The 14,047-nt window shown below is 39.3% G+C and overlaps 1 protein-coding gene across 1 annotated transcript in view; it reads left to right on the forward strand.

Annotated features, from left to right (window-relative positions):
* Positions 1-3,344: 3,344 nt before the first annotated feature.
* The window catches only part of ANGPTL5 (angiopoietin like 5), a 15,353-nt gene continuing 4,650 nt past the window's right edge, over positions 3,345-14,047 (forward strand). Inside the window, exons 1-6 of the mRNA XM_077769982.1 lie at positions 3,345-3,440; positions 5,266-5,407; positions 7,244-7,347; positions 8,022-8,115; positions 10,109-10,209; positions 12,089-12,209. Of these exons, the coding sequence (XP_077626108.1) occupies positions 3,345-3,440; positions 5,266-5,407; positions 7,244-7,347; positions 8,022-8,115; positions 10,109-10,209; positions 12,089-12,209 (658 nt within the window). The remainder of the gene's footprint in view (positions 3,441-5,265; positions 5,408-7,243; positions 7,348-8,021; positions 8,116-10,108; positions 10,210-12,088; positions 12,210-14,047) is intronic.

Below are 14,047 nucleotides of genomic sequence, written 5' to 3' on the forward strand. Positions count from 1 at the left end.
AGGCACTTTTGTGCTTTGCTGCATGGTATATTAGCATTAAGGAGCACAGCTTGGTTTCTCAATTGCCTGGAAGTGCTTGTTTATATAATCACTCTTCATTTAAATGTTGCTTTACAATGATGACCAAGAAGAAAAGAAAATTTAAACAGTGTTATTTTTTAAAAATTTTTAATGTTTAATATAATTCATTCTTTTATTAAGGAAATGTATATTGAGCACTTACTATGTGCCAAGCACATTCTAGCTGCTGGGGATACAGTGGTGAACAAAACTTCAAAGTCTCTATGCTCATGAAGCTTGTATATATTTTTCTCCCTGCCCACCCCCCCCATATATAAGGTAATCAAAAGTGCTATGAGGGAAGGGGTAGTGTAGGGGACAGAGACTGACCAGCTGTATTTTAGGTAGGGTGCTCAGGGAAGGCCTCGGAAGAAGGGAAATTAGGGCAGAGGTCTGAACGAAGAACGGAGGCTACCATTCAGATGTCTGGATGAAGAATGTCACAGATAGAGGGTGCTGTAAATACAGAAGGCTCTGAGAGCAGACTTCTATTTGATATGTTTGTAGCCCAGCAAGAAGACGCTGTGTCTAGAAGAGGGTGAGGCAGGGGAAGTGTGCGAGGACCTGAAATTGGAGAACTACCTTGTGTAACGTAGCAGGGATTTAGACAGTATTCAAGGAATCAGTATAAAATTTGACTTCAAATGAAGAGGATGCCATTGGTGAGTTTTGAGTACAAGAATAATATGATGTAAGTCAGTCTTTAGAAAGGATCACTCTAGAGGCACCTGGGTGGCTCAGTTGGTTAAGCTTCAGACTCTTGATTTTGGCTCAGGTCATGAACCCAGGGTGGTAACATCAAGCCCTGTGTCCAGCTCTGAGCTGAGCATATAGCCTGCTTGAGGTTCTCTCTCTCCCTCTCCCTCTCTCTCTCTTTCACCTTCTGCTCCTTTTCTCCACTCACTTAAGCTCTCTCTCAAATTTAAAAGAGAGAGGGAGAAAAAAATATATCACTCTAGCTACTATAGGGAAATTCAGACTCTAGTTGATAAGGCTAGAAATGATGAGATTAGCTTGAATGTCATTACGGTAGGTTAGGTGAGAAATTAGATGGTGGTAATTCAGGTGGTAAAAAATGTTCAGAATTTTAAACCTTGACCCAATAAGATATGTTGATGAATGGCTGTAGCAATGAGTGAAATGGTTGTGAGGGGAAAAAAGAGTCAAATGTGACTCCATGATTTGGCGCTGGACCAATTGGATGAAAGATATTGCCAGTTACTAAGATGGGGAGGAGCAAGTGGAAGGGGGAAGGAATGAAATTTGGGCTTCAGACATGAGCTAAATAGGACATGTCTAGTAGACACCCCACTTCGTTCACATCCCTCATAAATTGTTAATGATGTTCTATCTACAAAAGAAACCAGTAATAACGCCGTTATGGTTACAAAGCATGTTCACATAGCTTATCTAATTTGAATACCCTAATAACCTTGTGAATTATGCAAAGCAGCCTGAGATGGACAGTCTCTTGAGCTTTCACTTTCATCTTGACTGAGGCTATTTTTGCCGCCTCTGCTGAAGTATTTTCTTGCTCTGGTAAGAATTTGCTGGATTTGTCTCTGGGAAAGCTGGGAAAGAACAAAGAATTTTAACATCTGCCCGATGTAAAAATTACTGAAGTTCTGCCCCAGGCATTACAATTTTATAAAATTTCAACTAGAAATTTGGGATTAAAGATAATCCTCATCTCCTAATACAGATGATAAAGGTCATCAACATAGTCAGCAAAGTTAGAACTGCAGTATAGATCAAGTCAACTAATAGTAATAATAGTAACACCTAACATTTGGTGCTTGTTTTTCTCACACATTGTGCTAAGTGCTTACGTATAGAAATGATCAAATCCACACAGTTATCCTTATTCTATGAAAGAAGTAATCAAGCTATAGTGATGTTAGGTCCCAGAGCAAAGGCGCCATGGAGTCAAGATTCAAACCCAGGCAGATCGGTCCTGGGACTGCCTCATCCAACCTCCTCATGCCGTCCCTGGAAAGATAGAAAGTTCCAGGAGAGTAGCAGACAAGAGTGGTTGGGTCCATTGGTGGTGGTGAGGAAGTAAAGTCAGAGAATACATAACTGGTTTAAGATATTATTTCATTAATTAATGTTTGAGCGTCTCGTGTGCCCCAGTCGCTATATTAGCGCCACATAAACTATGGCATGGTCCCCTTCCTGGACTTCTCAGGCAAAGGAAATGGAGAAAACAGGGGCGCCTGGGTGGCTTAGTCGGTTAAGCGTCCGACTTTCACTTGGGTCATGATCTCGCGGTTCGTGGGTTCGAGCCCCGCGTCGGGCTCTGTGCTGACTGCCAGCTCAGAGCCTGGAGCCTGTTTCAGTCTGTGACTCCCTCTCTCTCTGACCCTCCCCTGCTCATGCTGTCTCTACCTCTCTCCTAGAAATAAATAAAACATTAAAAAAAAAAAATTAAAAAAAAAAAAAAGGAAATGGAGAAAACAATCCCTTGAATAGGAAGCAAGACTCAAGAAAGTTTTGGATTATTTTATTTTATTTTAGCATAGTGAATACTTAGGCGTGTTTCTATACTGAAGGGAAGGAATTGTTGTAAGGGAGTATTTGAAGAGTCATTACAGACATTGATCTATCAGCTTTGAAAGAGAGGCCAGTTTCAGTGACGATAGTTCCTCTGTGTTCAGAATTTTTGAAGTTTTAGTAATACAGAAGTAAAACATACATATCAGAGTTCTAGAAATTTGGCATTGATGTGATTAACATGACCATCATTGGTGGCTAAGCTCCACCATATTTTACATTTGAATTAGCTTCCCTGCACATCTACATTGATTGCATTTCTGCTTGATGTTTTGTAAAAACAGTATCAATGTTATATTGAAATACTGAATACTCCATTATTCATTTCTACCTCCTTACTGTTTTTATGCATACTGGTTTGCAATGATTGAAGGATAGTTTATCAGAGGTGTTTTCCTCAAGGCCATAAAAACCTGACTCCCGAACATTAGATGAATTTATAAATTCACGTTTTATCTATTTATTTATTTATCTAGTTAATGCCTATATTCTAAGAGCAGGCATGTAGTGGTCAAAAAAGGTTTGTATAAACTTACAAGTGACAGGATCTGTAGAGGCTACCTTGTTTTCATATGAAGGGTGTTGTTTCAAACGAGGGCGTGGAACCAGTATTGGCTTCTGTTTTTGTTGTATCCTTTCCAGAAGTTTTTAACTGAAGACTCTGCACTGTAGTTCTTTCCACAGAGAGCTGACTGGTATTTGAAGAAGTTTTTCATTTCTCCAAGAAGAATATGATGTATCTTCCTAAAGCTTCACTTCTATTCTTAAATACATTGATTTTTATTTGTGGAGAAGTCATACAAGGTAACTGTGTACATCATTCTACGGTAAGAATTTCAGCAATATTAGCTAGTAAGAATGATTATATAGTTTTCAGATATATATATTTACAGTTTGAGACGATTAATTGTACTTTCCAGTATAATTATGGAAACTTAGTGTTTATTTAGAAATGCTGAGATTTTGCTTAAATATTATTTTTAAACTAGGAAACTGTAAACTGAGGATTAACACTTAACATATTTCTCATGAAAAAATTTTGAGAGAAATTACAGGCCTAGGTTAAAAACTAACTGGCAACTTTCTGGTTAACTTTGATAATGAATTATCTGATAGATAATAAAAAATTTACTTTGTTATTTAAAAAAATATTCTCTAAACGTGTCTTTCTCAGATACAGTCTTGTGAGTGGTTACCCAGGAGAGTAGCAAATTTTATTTAAAACAATGTGACAGTGACAGCTGATAAAGTATATGCAGTACTCTGGGTAGATGGTGATTTGAATCTCTACATACTTAAATACTGGTTTATAATTTTAAAAATGTTATACAATATGTTTACCATGATATCAATACCAAATTCCAAAGATACAAGGTTGCATAAAGAATAAGCTTTAGGAAAGCTATAGAAATATTTATAACATAGTTCTCTAAAATACAAAACATTTAAAAACCTTATTAAGATATGGAAAAATGTAGTTGTCATCTAGGTTTCTGAAAACATCTAGGATACAAGTTATTACTGGAGTAGAGGGGAAAGAACAAGAAGTTAAAAATAGGCCCATCTGGGGCGCCTGGGTGGCTCAGTCGGTTGAGCATCCGGCTTGGGCTCAGGTCATGATCTCAAGGTTGGTGGGTTCGAGCCCCGCGTTGGGCTCTGTGCTGACAGCTCAGAGCCTGGAGTCTGTCTTCAGATTCTGTGTCTCCCTCTCTCTCTGACCCTCTCCTGCTCACGCGTGCTCTCTCTCTCTCTCTCAGAAAGAAATAAAACATTAAAGAATTAAAAAAAAATAGGTCCATTAACAAAATACAAACATCTTCTGGGGGCAAGTATCTTTTATACGATGATTAGCTCTTTCCCTTTCTCTCAATATCCAGGTCAAAGGAGGATAAAGCTCATTACTGTTTTCTTTTCATAAGTTATTTAAATCTATTTAACTTCTACCAAAGAATGTTTTATGTGGAGAAACCAACATTTGCTAACAAGAATAAGTACCTTTGGAATGGCAGCTTGTAGTTGGCTTTTCAAGATGACATCTGTTGTTGATTTTGCAAAGCAAAATTCCATGGTTTGTTTTTTTCCCCAGTTCTCACTGATACCTTGCAAATCAACGAGTCCTTTACCCTTCAAATCTGTAAATACTTTAGCTGATACAAAAGTGACAAGCCTCCCACACAGTCACCTCTGCCCCCAATTCCTAATAATTGCTGGCAGAAAGTCCATTTGGCATATAAATGTAGTTATCTCAGGGAACCTTCTTAGCTCTGTTCAAGGAACTTCAGATTCCCAGATGTTTGGAAGAAGGGTGGCTCAGTGCCTGTATCAGACGTGGAAACATGCCAAAGTTAAGGATAAAGGCCATGGAGTCACGGTTATAGAAAGTAGGCCCTAAGTACGTTCTTTCGGTATTTGAATAGAAAAAGGGAGAGCAAAAATATTATGAACATATACTTTTAATTGATACCTAAAATTTACTCATAAGGTTTATTTGTAGATGTGTAACCAGTTCATTACGTTCTTTCCTAGCAGTCACCCTTGTGTATGTCCTGAGAGTTCACCTTTCCTTGTGCTCTTTTTATTTATTATGTATTAGATCACATAACATACGTCGTATATATTCTTTGCTTATTTCTACTTTTTTTTAATGTCAAGGATTCTCCTGCCGTCAACACTGTAGATGTATCTGATGCAAAAGATTGGAGTAAAAGTAATGACACTGTTTATAAGGAAGACTGTGAGGAGTTGTGTGATGTTAAAATTAAAATTACACGAGAAGAAAAACATTTCATATGTAGTAAGTATTAAAAATAATCATAATTATAAGGGTATATGATTTATTATTTCTAGGGTATAGTATACATAGAAAGAAATATACCTTAGCTTTGTTTAGGTCATTTTATATGTATCTTGATCCTCCTAGGCCAGAGGTTTTCTGTGCTTGACACATAGTAGGTGCTTAGTAAATATTTGGTAAGTCAACAAATGAATCCTTCTACGCAGCCCTGTGGCATCAGCTGGCCACAGAGGGGAGGGGCAAGCCAGAGGGCTCTGAGAGTTATATTTTATGAGTCACCAAAGGCTATTTTCAAACTTCCATCTGAGCCACTATGAAATTTTACCTTAATTGTGAGGGAGGAATTCATTAATACTGAATAAATACTACATTAAGCATATTACAAATTCATAGCCAACTTAGGTAGCAAAGTATAAAAATAAACTCTCAAAGTCTTGATTTTTGTTTACAACTGTTTAGTGACAGTGTGAGAATTTTCATGGTCTGTTATATGCACATGGGCGGCGGATGAAGAAGGAGGCTCAGAAAGGGAGGGAGTGGTGATCTGGTCTAGCTCCTACACCACGTAAATCCTAGGCTAGAAAGAAAGAAGAAAAAAAAAGCCCCCTTTAGTGTGCTTAATTCTATGTGCAACACAAGCATCTCATATTTCTCTAACCAGTGAGTTGCACTTAGGTCCATTAAGACAGATCCCTAAATCCAGGAACGTTCTAATAGAAAGTGAGAGACTGAAAGTAAAAAAAAAGAGAGATGAGGCCAGATGGGGTGCATTTTCAGATACCAGGGATTATTAGTGTAAAAAAGGAACATAGAAATTAAGTCACCTGTTAAAGAATAATGTGTTCAATAATGTGTACATGCTTTTATTATAAGGGACAAAATTTGTATGAGGTCTGGGAGGTAAAGGGTAGTCAATAATTACTTCCTGATTTTGAGGGCTGTGTCGTGCAGAATGTCTTTGGTGTAAGAAATACATACTGAAACATCCAGGGACATCATGGCAGAGCGCCGTCAAATGATTCAGGAGAGTTATTTATACTGTTCTTGCAACTGTTCTCTGAGTAAGACTGCTTTGAAATGAAAAACTTTCCTTTTATAAAGGAAAATATATAGTAAAAGTTCAATCAGAAACCAACCAACCAAAACTTTGACTAAGATTTATCATTTGTGTATATTTGTTTGCCATTTGTTCATATAAAAAGACATAGTGTTGATAGAACAAAGGATTTATTTTGAAAATTAACTTGCATGATATAGATTATTGCCTTTCACTTTCTTACATGGTAAGAATTGAGGACTCGGACCTCCTGCTTCTGTATCTCTCTTATTTTTTTATAATGTTTATTCATTTATTATTCCCGAGAGAGAGAGCGCGCACAAGCTGAGTATGGGCAGAGAGAGAGGGAGACACAGAATCCAAAGCACGCTCTAGGCTCCAAGCTGTCAGCACAGACCCTGACACGGGGCTCGAACTCATGAACTGCAAGATCATGACCTGAGCAGGAGTCGAACGCTTAACCTCTGAGCCACCCAGGTGCCCCTGTATCTCTCATTTTATAAAGTGGGAATTAATGTTCAGAATCTCTCTGTTACATCAGATTAACTTATTTGGGGGTAATCTAAACTATTAGAAACTATAGTTTCATTAACAAGTGTGGAAACAATTGTTTTCTTGGGTGATCCTGAGTTAAACAAAAGTTATACTCACTGGAATATTTAGATAGATGGAGATATTATTGTGTCTATATATTTATCCAAAGTCATTTGTTTATTATTTTTCACTCTATTTTCTGTAACAATATAATATTTAGCAAACATTTTTTATTATGATTTAAGGGAATTTGCAAAATTCTATTGTTTCCTACACACGGAGTACCAAAAAACTACTAAGAAATATGATGGATGAGCAACAAACTTCCTTGGATTATTTATCCAGTCAGGTACGGACCTCTTCCTATTGTGTTGTTATTGCACAGATACATCGATCTAGTTAGCGGTACAACTATTTAAGTTTTTAATGCATTCCTGTCCGGACATGTGTTTACTGCCTGCTCTATTAGGTGCATCCCAGTAAGCCTCAGGCAAACATAAAAACAAACAACAACAACAACAAAACCCACACACACAACATTAAAAAAATGGACCTTCACTCCAGAGGTGCACAGTCAAGGGGGCGGGAAGATGCCCTGAAAACCTGTTGTGAACGCTGTCAGAATTTTGCAGAAGAGAAATCTGAGGTCCGCGCTAGGTCTGGCCCTCTGGGTGCCAGAGCTGGGGGCCCGAGTGTCCGAAGATGAACATCTGCTTCAGAAGTTGCAGAGACCGGCCCGAGGCGGGGGCTGTCCGCTGGGGGGGTGCTCGCAGCCGGTGCTGGGCAGGCAGCGGGTGTACAGGGACATCCAGTAGCGTGTGAGCGGACAGGGAAGGACTGGGCTGGGGACAGGCCCGGCGGTGAGCGAGGGTGGGAGACTGGCTGGGGCCCCAGGGTGCGGTGGCGGACACTGTCACACAATGGAGCTGCTTTGTAAGGCGCTGAGGGACGCTAGCTACAGAATTCAGAAGGAGGAATTTTGTTCAAATATAAACGCTCTGGAAGGTGCGCCTGTGTTTTCAGGTCAACGAGCTCATGAATCGGGTTCTCCTTCTGACCACTGAAGTTCTCAGGAAACAGCTGGACCCTCTTCCTCACAGGCCAGTCCAGTCACATGGTGAGAATTTGGCTATTTCTGCCCTTTCCTACTAGTCTTTTATCGCATAACGTTTTCCTGGACGGGTTGGTGCATTCAGAGGTTCTGTTTATAAAATACAGCTCCTTATTATCTAACACACTGGAAGAGTAATACCTTCCCCGTGTCCGCCTTCAGCCCAGACAAATGTACTTCCCTGAATCGGGAAGCTTTCCCAGGCACCCGAAAGCCATGGCTGTTCACAGATATCCTGAGTCCGCAGCAGATGGAACAGTTTTATGTAACTTGTTTCTGGACTGTCCTTTACATTTTAGTCACAGTGAGTCTTCGGTCAGAAGAAAAGAAAGTTTCAGAGCTCTTTCTGCCTGCAAACAGTTTTCTTGAATTGTTTGAAATATTTCAAGTTGGGACATAAAGTTTGAAATAAAATAGAAGCTTAGGACAGAAATCAACTGGAATTTAGAACTTTTGTATTAAAATGCAGTGTATTAATTCCTAGAGGCTTGGGTTCCTAAGAAAAATAGCCTATCAATCTTACAAATGTGAATTCATACCAAGGAGCTCCAAGTAAATAACTATCATGGAGGCCTATCTGATCTTTTCTCATTACAGACGATGAACAATTCCTGAGAGTCCCCTAAGTGTCAGGTACAAAGGCCCTTCCGCATGGTATTTTAGCTCAGGTAGTTAAGGGCATGGGCTCTGAGGTCAGACCACTGTCTTCAGATCACTGGTGCACTGTTCCCTTGATCGTTTCCTCATCAGCAAACTGACAGTACCTACTTCATACAGTTGTCGTGAGGATTGCATGACTAAGTACACAAAAAGCTCTTCCAGTACTTCCTGTTAAGACAATGGGGGGGGGTTGCTGTGGTGGTGGGGACCATCAGAGGAGGGATATGCAGCCCAGAAAAATCTAAATCATGGGTTCACGTTTGTTTGAGTCGTGATGGCAAAGTGGATGTTCCAGCCCAGATCAGTCCTTTGGTGTGAACGTCTAGCGTATCTCTGAGCATAAGTTTGTATAAGAACATCTTAGCAAATCACAACACAGGCAACGGATCTGTATCTTCCCGAAATAAAGGAGAAGCAAACAATTTTTATAGCTACTTTTTGTAGGTGACATTTTCTGCAAATGTATTGTGTGCCAGGTGCTGCGCTAAGTGCTTTACCTGTACCTTCCTATGTAAAGTGTCAAAATAACACTGCAAAGTAGGCAGTATTATTAAAAGGACAGAAGAAAAGCAGGTCCATAACTTAGCTCAGGCTTCTCGGCTGCTAAGGAGAGGAGCTAGGGCTGTAACCAGGCTTCTGGCTCTGGAGGCTCAAGCTTTCATGCCTTTGTTTCTCTGGGTAATTAACAATGTAAGGGGTGAATTTATTTTATTTCTATAAAAGATAATACAGAGTAAAATGTCTTAGAATAAAATGTAATACCCTTACCCGCAGACTGTGCTCCCAGCCCCCTGGGAAGTGGGATGCTTTGGAGAAGGTAATTCTAGGGCGCTACAGTTTTAACTTTAGGCTGCAGAGCAGGCTCTGGCCGCAGGCGTAATTTCTTCTCGGTGACACGGGTGATTTCCCTGTCGTCTCCCTTCGGCTCTGTAATGGCGGTCCCCAGCTAGAGTCTGCAGGCTCCAGTGGTCAAGGATGTGTCGATGGTAGATAATCAGCTTATTCATTTGGGTTTCTCCTTCTCATGCATGTGGACTTTCTTTACACATCAGGCCTCCAAGATAAGCCTAGATTCCCAAAAGGGAATTACTTATTGGGCGAGAGAATGCCAAATGTAGAATATATTAAAGAAATGTGGATCCCAAATGAAAATTTTAAGCAGTATGGAGTGCTAATCACTAACAGTGATGTTGTTACTGAAGGTTTATTGCAACATAAATTCTTTAATCTCATTTCTCCCATGTATTTCCCGATAGTACTGTCAGATCTCTACAGCAAGATGATTAAGTCTTAAGTGGAAACTTGAAAATATCCTAAATAACTAAGTTTATTTTTCTAGGTTTAGATTGTACCAATATTAAAGACACCATTGGCTCTGTCACCAAAACACCAAGCGGTTTGTATATAATCTACCCGGAAGGATCTAGTTACCCATTTGAGGTAAAGTCCTACTTTATTATATGGAATAAGATAAGCAACTAATCTATTTACTTAATATTAAAATTTTAATTATTCTATTATTTTATTTTTCCTTTACGTTTTTGAAATAAATGGGTAGAAGTTCCAGTTTCCAAATTTTGCTTTTCTGAAATTCTTTGCCCAAACCACAAACCAGTAAAAGAACTTGGGAATCTCTCGCTTTTCCATGTGAGGTCTCCCGTTTACACTCTTTGCAGTAAATACATTTGGTGCAAGATCTTAAATGCAATATAAACATGCAGTATAAGTGCTTGCTTTATTCAGCTTGTGGATATTAGAAAATGGTGGGGTGCTCTGCCTCGGAGCTGGCTAAAAATACTTAGATTTCCCTTCCTGTACACGGTTATACTTTCTTTGGGTGATAAATGATGTTATGTGATTATATAAGAAATTAATAAATAAAAAACCCCTTTCACTACATTATGAGACAGATTGAGAAGCCAATCCATTTTTACATTGAATAAAATACATGACCCTTATGTCTGTCTTTAGCAGCTAGTCCTATGCCAGGAATCCTGGAAGACACTTCTGTCAGAAGTGTCAGGCTGTATATAATATCATATTATAATATTAAATTAGTAATATATACAGTAACATATAAGTTATTTATACATATTTTTTCTGTTTGCTCTTTTGTGCATAAGAAAGTTTATGATGCCAATATCACATCTTTTTGATAATCTTCATTACACAGCAACATAGTTTTTTTTTCTGAGTAGATACTACCAGTTCCTCATCTTGAAATTGCTACCATTATTTATTAATTTTTTTTTACTAACATTGCTTTTTGACATCTATTGACCAGATGTTAAAAAACTGGGATTTAGGAGGGATATAATTTTAAAATTATTTAACTTGCCGGGCGCCTGGGTGGCTCAGTCGGTTAAGCCTCTCACTTCGGCTCAGGTCATGATCTCACGGTTCGTGGGTTCAAGCCCCGCGTTGGGCTCTGTGCTGACAGCTCAGAGCCTGGAGCCTGTTTCGGATTCTGTGTCTCCCTGTCTCCCTGCCCCTCCTGCACTCATGCTCTGTCTCTCCTTCAAAAATGAATAAACATTAAAACAAGTTTTTAAAAAATTACCTAACTTGCTTCACCTACAGACTCAAAACTGAGCCTGAACCCACACGGAGAAGGAAGACTTCTAATTTTGTGAAGAGTGGGAAGCATTGTTACCTTTTGTAATCATGGGAAGGTGTTGATTCCCTAACTTCCTCCACGCTGCCTTTCTCGTGTGCAGGAGGCCTGATGGGGATGACTGCCTCAGATTCTCTCCCTATGTCACTTCCCTGGGTCCTTACCGTTGTCCTGATGGGGGCAGTTTACAGAGCCCTGACACATGCGCCAGCACCTGCTGCGGTGAGCCACGGGTCACCCCTTTCTGTCTGGACACAGGCCTTTCATGCTTTGGGGAAAAGAGGAATCAAAGACAGGCACACGGGCATACCTAGTTAACACTTAAAAAACATCAGTGCTTTAACTCAAAGGAGAAGGTGATTTGCAGATTCCTCATTGTGCTACAGGTTGGCAGGGTCACCACTCACCCAAAAACTATCTGTGGAGGTGAGGAATAAGAGGTGACCTCAGATGCTACCGACACTGGATCTGTAACAAAATGACTGATCTGGGGACTGTAATTAAGTTAACCTCAAGTCTGTCTTTTAATAAACTGTGTTCTTTCTAGAGATTTTAAAACGTCTGAATATATGAATAGCATACAATTGCATTGAAACTTTCAGTGGAATGGTCTCTTTCTCTAGGCTTAAGGGTGAACCCTAAGTTTTACGTCAATGAGTGAAAAATGACACTGTGTGATTTTTGTCTTTTCTGGGCCTGTTTTAGGTGATGTGTGACATGGATTATAGAGGAGGTGGATGGACTGTGATACAGAAAAGGGTTGACGGGATCACTGATTTCCAGAGGCTGTGGTGTGATTATCTGGACGGATTTGGCGACCTCTTAGGTCATATTTTAATTCTCCTCTTTTTTTCTTTTTTCTTTTTGGCATGACACTGATACACAGTTTCTCTCTTGGTCAAAATCATTAGTAAAAACAGCAAATGCTTGTGAATTTCAAAATATGACTTAAATTACTTTCTCTTCATGTTGTATGATTTAGAACAAGTGGGTCTTCAGGTGGGATCTGGAAATCGTTATCTGTTGATACCTGCTGAGATGGGATTGAGCGAACATTCTAAAATGGGTGTCTATTCAGTAATTACTGTGCACCCAGAAGAATCCTGGTAGATGTTCAGCAACTCTTTGTAGAAAGAAACACCCAATGGCAGGCAGGGTTGTCATGAACCTTGAAATTCTTGATGTGTGTGCTGTGTCTACACAAATGGAGAATTGAGTACATCGTGGTACAGATTCAAATTATATAACTTGGGAGGAGTATTCTATAAAAATCTCAGTAAGAACCACTGTCTCAAAATTTGAAAACTGTAAATCTCAAGAGAATAGTAAAATCTGTTTACATTATTGCTACATGACAGTATTACTTTTGCTGGCAAATAGAAATGCTAGTATTTCTGAACACTGCAGAATTTTACCTTTATTGGAATCTTTGCAGATGATTTTGATCACTTTTATGGTGTTATTTTAAGTTACTGTTGTTTTAATTGAAAAGCTTTAACATCCCATAATAACGTCATCCAAGGATTTAGTAAGTGGTGGTGTTGTGTTGCCAAAAACCCCGCCGCACGCTAGTGATTGTAGAAAGGACGGGAAAAGCAGTTATGTTTTATGTATCATGAATAAGTCTTAATGGCTGCCATGCTATGGAGTGTAGCTGATATACTGTATTTTCTCAGCACTACCCCTAATTTTCTGGTAAGTGCTACCTCCTGATTCAAGTAGTCATAGATCTACGGGCTCTGGATTGTCTTCTTCCTCCCTTTATGCTTCTTTCTATGGGGAAATTAACTGAGTTTTGAGAAAAAGGTCTTCAGGCAGGTATAGTTCATGTGAATGGACTGCTTTGTACTTAGTATATTTTAAAAAATAAACTTGGGATTAAGAAAAATGTACTGTTAGGCCAAATTAGGGGCTGGGTAGAGGGTCAGGATGGCAAGGACACTTACAATGGAGTGTCTTGGGCTGGGGACACTAAACAGACCCACCTTTCGTTCTATGCCTCCTTTCTTCCTGTGCTTCCTGAGGATATTTTTCAGTTCCAAGTGGGTGTTCTGTTAGTGTCCCCCGTAAACCCTGGAGAGGAACATAGTACCTTAGCTAGAGTTTTAACAATGTGAATGCTGTCACACTGTCCCCAACTCTCTCAAGTTTGTTTGGACTAGGCCCTTCCTTCCTTCAGGAATTTCATGATTCATCTAGAGGAATATATTCCAGAGTAGAGGTTACACCAGGCTGGGTTGGGGGTGGGATGGGGTGGGGTTGAAAGCCATTAACTAGAACAGCAAGAAGAACGCAGTCCGAACACTACGTTTACATCCTGGAGTCATCCTGGATCTACAAACAACATTTCACTTTCATTCATCACATTACATTTTTACACATGGGTAATGGACAAACCGCATTGTAACAAATATTCACAGAGCATCATTCTAAAAGACAGAACAAACAATTTCAACTGAGCATTTTCAGGAAATGTTTCTTTAGAAGCTGTCACTTTGGAGGTTAAAACTCTCAGCATTTTTGAGTTCACGTCATTTTGTTACCTGCCATAATATTCCAACGGCTTTTTGTTGACATGCCTTAAGGTAAATCTTGAATTTTTGGTTAGCTGTTAAATGAATTTTTGAATTTAATTTGGTGAGATAAAGATGAAACAATCTAGTT

This window comes from Crocuta crocuta, unplaced genomic scaffold (assembly GCF_008692635.1).
Source record: "Crocuta crocuta isolate KB4526 unplaced genomic scaffold, BGI_CrCroc_1.0 scaffold80, whole genome shotgun sequence".
NCBI lineage: Eukaryota > Metazoa > Chordata > Mammalia > Carnivora > Hyaenidae > Crocuta > Crocuta crocuta.